Below are 9636 nucleotides of genomic sequence, written 5' to 3'. Positions count from 1 at the left end.
GTGCCAAGCTTTCCAAATCCTTCTACTGCCCCAGAAGAAAGGCTCTTCAGGCAAAGCCCTTGATTTTGAACTCCATTATAAATTCCAGCTTTTCTTGTTAATGCATTTAGCCACACAATCACCACTGCAACTGTTCAACCTATGGCCACTTCTGTACCTAACCAGGCCTGCAGCACCTGCCAGTTGTCACTACTGGTGACATCTAGTAAATGAGTGTTTGGCAATGAGATGATCTACTTGTCACTTCTGTGCTCCACAGGCCCTCTTGAGCACCAACTAGAAAGGTAACATAGCCTCCAATCTACCATACTGCAGCTGGCTTGAAGTTTTATTTCTTAGGCTGTATGTAGCACCCCCTTCTAAAAAAGGTTAATTCCAGCTACTAAATTAGAATAGAACAGAATGGAATAGAATAGACCAGACCAGGTTGGAAGAGACCTTCAAGACCATCGTGTCCAACCTATCATCCAACACCACCTAATCAACTAACCCATGCAACCAAGCACCCTGTCAAGTCTCCTCCTGAACACCTCCAGTGATGGTGACTCCACCACCTCCCCGGGCAGCCCATTCCAGTGGGCAATCACTCTCTCTGTGTAAAACTTCCTCCTGACCTCCAGCCTGAACCTCCCCTGGCACAGCCTGAGACTGTATCCTCTTGTTCTGGTGCTGGCTGCCTGGGAGAAGAGACCAACCTCTGCCTGTCTACAACCTCCCTTCAGGTAGTTGTAGAGAGCAATAAGGTCACCCCTGAGTCTCCTCTTCTCCAGGCTCAGCAACCCCAGCTCCCTCAGCCTCTTCTCATAGGGCTTGTGTTCCAAGCCCCTCACCAACTTTGTTGCCCTTCTCTGGACACGCTCCAGCAAGTCAACATCCTTCCTTTCTGTGAGATTTTGTACACAGGCTGTCAGCTTTACCAGTCAGCTCCAAAGAAGCAAGAGAACCATTTCCAGAGGGGAAGGCAAGATCAGCTTTAAAAACACCACAGTGCAGTTTCTGGTAATCGAGGGTAACTACGTGGAGCGTGGCAGGTTGGCATTTGTATTATTACAACAAAACCACTCCCACTGCTAAAGAACAAGGTAGGAAAGGTAATCACTGTAAAAGATTTTACCAAATGAGAAAAAAAAAAATCAGCTGCAAGAACAAGGGAAAAAAAAAACCTTCAAACACAAAACTTGTCAGCATTTTGCAAATATAAACTATTAAGTGCAAGTTTATAAAGAAAAGGAGCAAAAAACAAAAGCCTGATTTCAACAGGCTGGCAATGCAAGTCTCAAATATATGGTGTGAATTTACAGAACAGAAGGGGCTCACATTTTTGCTTTGGTAAGAGCCCTCTCAAGGCCAGAGAAACAGAGCCAGACTGCACACGTGCTATGCTCCCAGAAAAAAATATCCATAGTTTCATAGTTTCATAGTTTCATTCAGGGTTGGAAGGGACCACAAGGATCATCTAGTTCCAACCCCCCTGCCATGGGCAGGGACACCCCACACTAGATCAGGCTGGACAGAGCCTCATCCAGCCTGCTCTTAAACACCCCCAGGGACGGGGCCTCGACCACCTCCCTGGACAACCCATTCCAGGGTTTCACCACTCTCATGGTGAAGAACCTCCTCCTCACATCCAGCCTGAATCTCCCCACCTCCAGCTTCATTCCATTCCCCCTAGTCCTATCACTACCTGAGATCCTGAGAAGTCCTTCCCCAGCCTTCCTGTAGGCCCCCTTCAGATACTGGAAGGCGACAATTAGGTCTCCTCGGAGCCTTCTCTTCTGCAGACTGAACAGTCCCAACTCCTTCAGTCTGTCCTCATAGGAGAGGTGCTCCAGCCCTCTGATCATCCTCGTGGCCCTTCTCTGGACACGTTCCAGCACCTCCACATCCCTCTTGTAATAGGGGCTCCAGAACTGGACACAGTACTCCAGGTGGGGTCTCACCAGGGCTGAGTAGAGGGGGAGGATCACCTCCCTCGACCTGCTAGCCACACTTCTCCTGATGCAGCCCAGGATCTGATTGGCTTTGCGGGCTGCAAGTGCACACTGAGAGCTCATGTTGAGCTTTTTGTCCACCAGCACCCCCAAGTCTCTCTCCTCAGGGCTACCCTCCAGCCAGACTACCACTACTGTTAAGTAGTGTTAAGCAGAACTTTCACATGAGACATTACTCTCAAGCTCCTTCAATCCACTAGACTTAAGTTTTCAAACAAAGCTCAGTTTACAATAAATAGTTTATTAATGGAATGTGTGTTTCTCTCTTCCCTCCTTCCTCTTTCTCTCAGCACCTTACATACTGATCTCAAAGCAGCTTCCAGTCCAAGCCAAGGACTTCAAATTAAATTCAAGGCAGAAGAGGTTGAAAGTTAAGACTGACACTTTGGAGTGCCTAGATCCTCAAGTGTTTGTCTGGTTCCCCAAGACTACAAACTGCTGTTCCTTCTTTCCACACCTTGATCTACCTGCCTCTTCCCAATTCGTGCTCATTTAATCTCTCCTAAGGCAGGCCACGCACCCCATGGGGACAGCATAAAGTCACGCCTGCTCTCATGCCCCTTCACTATTGCAACGTGCCTTCATCATTTCATTTAAAAGCCCCACCGTTATTATGCCATCTCTTTTTGACCTTTTCTACTAGTCCAGCTCAGCTTTGGAATATTACAAGAATGGAAAAAGTCTTTTTTTCAAGATATAGAGCACGGTGGCCAGGAACAAGGCGAGGGCGAGGAAGATGAGCAGCTTGTCCGTCAGCTCCCGGCGGTTGTACTTCGTGATCAGCTTTCGCCCCAGCTGGATTGTCCCGGACATGGACTTAAATTCTTCATTTGCTTCCAGGATGGTTCGTGAAGAATTGGCTGAAATTAAAAGGGGGCAATAAAAACAAAACACATCAAAAACCTCAGCTGGTTTTGCTCCTCAAATACATGACCAAGGACATAAGCATGCAGTATTTGGCAACACAGCTAGCGCCTGGGAGCTCCTTCTGGGTCACACTGACAAATGCAGGCTGTTCTTGCAGAAGCTTTCACAACTTAGTAGCCACAATGTGCAAAAGAAAAATGCAAAGTAAGAGTACTGAGTGGTTTAAAAGCCCTACACCCTATCCCTGTGTGGTGGTTTTGAGCCTTCACTGGGAGTTAACCCACCACACCCTGAGATGTTCAATCTTTTAGCTTTCCGGATCAAATCTAGTTCACATTTTTTTTGTGTGACCTAAGTCAGTGCCTACATGAGTTTGCTGGCTGCAGAGTGAAGTAAAAGTGGAAGAACCACCAATTAAAAGAGAGAGAGAGAGAAATCACCATCGCTGCCAGCAGCAGCTCCAGCAGCAGCAGGACACATGCATATTAATTGCACAACTTAAACTGTTCCCCCAGGCCAGAACAGTGAGTCCAAGTGATTCAGATGAGGGTACAGATGTGACAAGGCAGCATGCAGCAGCAAGAGACTCATGATTATTCATCCCAACCAATGCAGAGTTTTTAATAGTTATTTTTGACTAACATAATTCTTTTGGGGTGAGGCTTTTTTTTTTGGGGGGGGTTGGGGGGGGGATTTTTCTGTTGTTTGTTTGGTGGGTTGTTTTGTTTGTGGTTTGTTTTGTTGATGTTGGGGTTTGTTGGTCGCTTTTGGTGTTGTTTTCTAGTGAAGGAGAGAAAAATTAACTAAAGGAAGCTGACTGGTCTCAACCAAAGACAGAATTTGAGAATATGCCAAAACAACAAGATGGAAACTTGAACTAGAATAGAATAGAATAGAATAGAATAGAATAGAATAAGAGTAGAATTAGAATATAAATAGAATAGAAATAAAATAGAAACAGAATAGAAATAGAATAGAACTGAACCAGACCAGGTTGGAAGAGACCTTCAAGATCATCGTGTCCAACCTAAACTTCTCTTTCCTTGTAGGAAAACAGAACAAGCAAACAAATAGCTACCCCAAACTCTTCAGCCTTCCTTCTTCCAAGTCACTAAATGAAAGTATAAACCCAAGAGCCTCCTTTTCCTTACATTACAGAATGCATCCCCTGTATGACAGCAAGTGGTGCTGTATTGCTGTACTGAAGTGACTGACTGAAGAAATGTCCAGCTCAAGCTTCCTGTCTGGTTCACAAAAACAAGCACAGCAGAAATAGGTTTCTAAGGTTCTGCAAACCATGGTGTCCTATCTTAAGAGTGAAAGCAGCAAAGTTGTTTCCTGTTGTGAATGACAAAGCAGAGCTTCCCTGCTCCACAGATGTATATTCACTGCATACAAGGAAAGGGCTTGCTCAGAAAAGAAAGGAAATTCTATCTGCAGATTCAGAATCTGCAGCTGGGTTTTGTAAATGACCTTTGATGGTTTTCCCCCTTGCTGAACTCCAAGTGCTGTTCAGTCAGAAACAGGATGAAAAAGTGCCTGCCAAAGCTGTCTTTTTAATGGGAGAAGAAACATGCTACTTCTGCATGAACAAACCATGCCCAGCTGCCATCCTCAGGTGGGGGCAGAAAAGGAGGAGGGCAAAAGTTGCCTAATTTATCCGTGTCTTTAAACTGTTCTCTCTTCTGCCCAAGAGCACAGCTAGTAAGAGGCCCAGACAACACAGATCTAACTTGTAAATGCTTCATGAATCACCCGTCCTGACAGGTCATTTGATTTATTGTCGTAGGAGTCAAAGCCAAAGAACTGGGTGAAATCTTGGTTTCACAGTCTCTGCTGCTCTGCTGACAGAGCAAGTGACCTTGGGTTCAAGTCACTTGATCTCCTTGTCTCTTAGTCATCCCAGCTGGAAAGTGGGCAAAAAAGAGTCTTCCAGCCATGCTAGATTTCCTCTGTGTACGGACTTGTACCTAGGCTTTTATTTTCTCTGCCATCACCAACTGCTTGCCAAGACAGTAGCACAGAGTTAAACCAAACATGCTCTTAGCAGCATATGACCTCACACTGCTTTTACAATTGCTTTAATGTGAAACTAAACCAAAAGCTTCTCATCCTTCCCCCTTTTCCTACACTCTTTTCCATAATCATGAAACAGAAACCCCAGGAAACAGCTCCACATCAGGCATGTTATTATTACTTTCTTTTTATGTCTGACTATTAGAGGCTTTGGACAGGTTCTTTAGTTATCAACACACTACATTCTCCTACAGCAAAGCAGGTTGCCAGTTTGCCTGTCCCCATCATAAGAGAACTGGTGGAAGGTGCTGCAGTTGCCCCATCCATAACCAAACATCCAAGTAACATCTGTACCTAGGGTTTGCACAGTCTCCTCACTCTGCTGGACTTGCTGTGACATCATCCTGCTAATGCCCATCAGACTCTCTGTGATGTTACTTGCACTCTCTGCCAGACTTTCCTTTGTAGTCTTCCTGAAAAAGAAGGAAAAAAGTAAAGCAGAAAGGGATAAAATTATGACTTTGGGTACTGTGGGGAAAATGCTGCTGCCAGGGAGCTTAAAACAGAGCTTGGCACAAATGTACAAAAGACACAACTAGTTTTTACTGCAAGAGAAATTCAGATTATCTGCAGTGACCCATCAAAAAGAAAACTGGTTGCCCAGAATAGAGTGTCTGTGGACGCCCCCTCCCTGGAGGTGTTTAAGACCAGACTGCATGAGGCCTTGGGCAACCAAGTCTGGTTGAGAAATGTCCTTGGCCATGGCAGAGGGGTTGGAGTAGATGGTTTCTAAGGTCCCTTCCAACCTAAGCCATTCTATGATGAAAACAAAAATCAGAAAAAACTTAAGAGTCATGAACCAGAACAACTGCTAGTAGCTCAGAATCTCCTGAGGGCACATACTTCACTTCTTCACCCATGACTGTACGACAGAACAAGGGGACACAGTCTCAAGCTGCGCCAGGGGAGGTTTAGACTCGAGGTGAGGAGGAAGTTCTTCACCGAGCGAGTCGTTCGTCATTGGAACAGGCTGCCCAGGGAGGTGGTTGAGTCATTGTCCCTGGAGGCGTTCAAGGGGAGATTGGACATGGCACTTGGTGCCATGGTCTAGTCATGGGGTCTGTGTTGATAGGTTGGACTCGATGGTCCTCGAGGTCCTTTCCAACCTAAGTGATACTGTGTGTGTGACTTCATGAGCCGATATGAAAGCACTGACAGGAACTACCACTGCGTTATCCTGGGTATCCCCTTTGTGGTTCCACGATACTAAAGACACCAAGTTTCCAATGCCAAAGGTACACATCCTCACATCCTGTCTTGTGCATGAAAACAACTTGCTTAATGATCCAGTGCTTGTTTATAACCTTGACTGGAATGAATGTAAGTAGCTCTGAAGTCAATTAAGTAACTTAAAATCATTATGCCACTTCCATTTAAAACAATGAATGCAACATCCAGTGCTTGAATCTCAGATCCCACCATGGGACGGGCTGGTACCTTTGTCGTAGGGAGTCTCTTCCCTGCAGCAGCTGATCTTTCTCAGAGTTGTCAATAGCAATTTTGCAGGCTAGATTTGCCTTTCTCCAAGCTGCCTGATTGCTGAAATCACAGGAGTACAAAGCTGTTAACATGATGGTAACACCTTGCAAGTGAAAAAAACGTTTCACAAAGCAATCACCACTGTAACTGAGCACCCCAGATATCTGCACGGACTTTGCATTACACTGCAGAACACCAATACCTTATCCTGTCATTGCGTTTCCTAAGTGTATCATTTATGAAGCAAGGGAAGGAGAAAGCTGTGCCAGCTGTCAAATAACAGACTCTCAAGCCACCTACTTACATGCTCCATTGCTCAAAGGGCCAGACCATGGTTAGGGAGTCTGGACAGGAATGGGGAAAAAAAAGAGAGTCCTACTTTTTCCATCCCTGATCCCTCTCTCTTGGCTCTTGAGCAAAACAGCACAGCGCCAGGGACCGTACTGGCAAAACAGGATTTGACAGACACTGAACAGAAATGGGATTATTTCTGGTTACAGGGAGCCTGTACACAGCACCAGCTGCCCGACCCACCTGAGCATTTGTTTCTTATGGTTCTCCACTTCCCGCAGCAATGCTTGTTTCTCCGACTCCTTATCTTGCTCCTTGGCCATCTGTTCAAGCTCCTTCGGCAGAAAGTAAACCCACGAAAAGCTGATCAACAACTGCTGCCACCTGCAACTCGCACAACCCACCCCCGGCCAGGGAGTGAATTAACAGCAAACGGATTCGATAAACTAACAGCCCCGCGGCAGGGACTCCCGGCCAGGGAACGAATTAACCGCAGACCGATCCCATGCACCAACACTCCAGGGCCGGGACTCGGAACAGCCCCCAGGCAGCCCAGGACAGGCCGCACGGTGCGGGACCGAGGAAACAGCCGATCCCCGGCGCGGCCCCCTAGCCGGGAACCTCACCTGGATGCGGCCGCGGAGGTGGCGGAACTTCTCCTTCACGGCAGCGTTAAGCTCCGTGAGAGCGCTGAGCGGCCCCGGGCAGTCTCGGATGTCCTGGAAGACAACGGCCCCGTCAGCGCGGCCCGCGGCAGGCCTCGGCCGGCCGGGGCTCCCCGCACAAGGCGGCGGCCGCTCCGCAGCCCTGGCAGGGAGGACCCGCCGCAAGTGCGAGCAGCGGTACCTGCACGGCCGCCTTGATCTCCAGGTCGAACTTGACGATCTCCTGGTGGCAGACCCGCACCGGCACACCGGCGGCCGCCGCCATCTTGGGAGCGGAAGCGGAGGCCACGTCCCGCCGCCGGCCTGCGAGCGCCCTCATGCGGGCGATCAGGAGGCTGCGGCCGCCCCGAGGCTGCCTTACCCAGCCCACTCCGGAGAGCGACCGAGGGGCTCGGCCTGGGAGCGCAGGGGGTGCCGAGCCCCCGCGCTATGGCGAGCGGCAGGCGGCTGTGCTGTTCCGCAGTGTCGGCCCTCTGCTGCATGACGCGTATCGTGTGCCCTTGGTGCTGCCTGCGCTGCAGCTCCTGCAGGTCTGTGGGGTAGTGAAGCGTTGGTGCGTGCAAGGCCTCAACCCGTGACAAGGTCACGTTCGCCCTCGTGAGCTGTAACCAGGGCACAGAGCGGCACCTGCCGTGACACCTGGAGAAGCAACGTGGCAGCAGGGCTGCACCAGCCTCAGAAGCTGCCCCGTTTGATATAGAATAGAATGAACCAGGTTGGAAAAGACCCTGGAGATCATCGAGTCCAACCTATCAGCCAACACCATCTAATCCAGTCCCCATCCAGTCTCTGCGTAAACACCTCCAGTGATGGTGACCCCACCACCTCCCTGAGCAGCTCAACACATCCAACAAACCTCCCACGGGCACTGTGTGGACAGGCCTAGACTGATAAGGTCTTCAGCCCAGTGCGAGGAGGCTGGGAGAACATGAGATACCTTCATGACCCACAAAAAAACCCCCAACCAACCAACCAAACCACCGAACCCACAAACAGGGAAGACCATGCCCTTTCCCTGCTTCTTCCTACAAACTCCTCTCCTGGAGCCCTGTCTCCCCCCTCTCTCCCCTCAGACCTTGCTGCACGACAAACCAGGTGTGGACAAAGCTAGCAGGTGTTGAAGATGGAAACCATTTTCATGGCCACTGCAGATAGCCAGTCAAAGGAGTCAAAGGACCTGCTGGGTTGCAGTCCGGGATCTCCTGCTGGTCCCACCACGCTGACCCGGGGGGAAGCGTGTCGCCTTCCCTAGCTGTAATCCTTTACAAGAGAAAGCTGCTGCCAGCATCGGGAGACCGAGGGCATTCACTCTCCACATACAACAATTCCAGACAGTATTTCCTCCACAATTTTTATTTTAAATTACAAAGGATGTTGCATACATTGATGAATTTGTATCTGAATAGAAGTGCTAGGGAGCGAGGGTGACAGAGTAAACAAAGTCAATAGTTTAATTGTGCCTCTTTTCAAAAACAAAATAAAAACTGCACAACTATTAACCAACATTAAACATTGCAACTCTTTAACAGATCATGCTTTTAACAAGGTAAATTTATTTTCTAAACAGAGACAAGACTTTCAGTAAGTTTTTCTGAGCTCCAGTTGGAAGTTGATTACAGGATATCGAGGACAGCATTACAATCATGACCCCAAGCACAGGCAGAACAGGATGCCATGTTTTGTTCAAAATGCCTTCTTTTGTTTTCCCCTCCCTGTCAACCACCTACATCTGCATGTGCCATCAGCCTTAAGAGTTCACTCAACCACAAATACTGAGCAGCAAGTTTCATCTGGATGTAATATTCTGGAAGGACAGCTGATTCAAATCAGAGAGATTAAGAAAACTGAATGCTTACTACTAGATTCTCTTGCTTAATCAGAAGATTTTGACGAAGCAATGTGTGCTATTGCCAATGCCAATTCAAATCCAGAAGTTTTCCTTACAGCAGCTAATTAACTCACCCAAATTTGACTCACACAGGCACCCAACTGCAAAAATATTCTTAAGTCAGGAAAAACTCTGCCACACTGACGTTACCTGTAAAGGTTTAGCTTTCTTTTTTGAAGGGGAAAAAGAAAACAAACAAAACCAAACCAACAAAACTCCCAAAGTGTGGCTTAAAATAGCTCCCCTTCCACTTTTAGCTCCAGAGCTCATTAGAAAGACAATAAATGCATAGTCAGTATTTGCTCTTGTGGAAGTCCATGAATGTCTAAGAGGCTGAGGATTATAATTCAGTGTGCACACACTCCTCTTTATCATGCTA

The 9636-nt window shown here is 47.8% G+C and overlaps 1 protein-coding gene across 1 annotated transcript; it reads right to left on the bottom strand.

Annotated features, from left to right (window-relative positions):
- Positions 1-2212: 2212 nt before the first annotated feature.
- BNIP1 (BCL2 interacting protein 1) lies at positions 2213-7655 on the bottom strand. Its single transcript, XM_068160306.1, has 6 exons — positions 7551-7655; positions 7331-7423; positions 6948-7039; positions 6372-6473; positions 5229-5347; positions 2213-2851 (listed from the first exon to the last, which is right to left on the bottom strand). The coding sequence occupies exons 1-6, from the start codon at positions 7632-7634 to the stop codon at positions 2655-2657; spliced, it is 687 nt and encodes a 228-aa protein (XP_068016407.1). The 5' UTR covers positions 7635-7655; the 3' UTR covers positions 2213-2654.
- Positions 7656-9636: the final 1981 nt, after the last annotated feature.

This window comes from Melanerpes formicivorus, unplaced genomic scaffold (assembly GCF_026170545.1).
Source record: "Melanerpes formicivorus ecotype bairdi unplaced genomic scaffold, bMelFor1.0.p_v2 SCAF_2, whole genome shotgun sequence".
NCBI lineage: Eukaryota > Metazoa > Chordata > Aves > Piciformes > Picidae > Melanerpes > Melanerpes formicivorus.
This window is presented reverse-complemented; position numbering and strand designations above follow the sequence as displayed.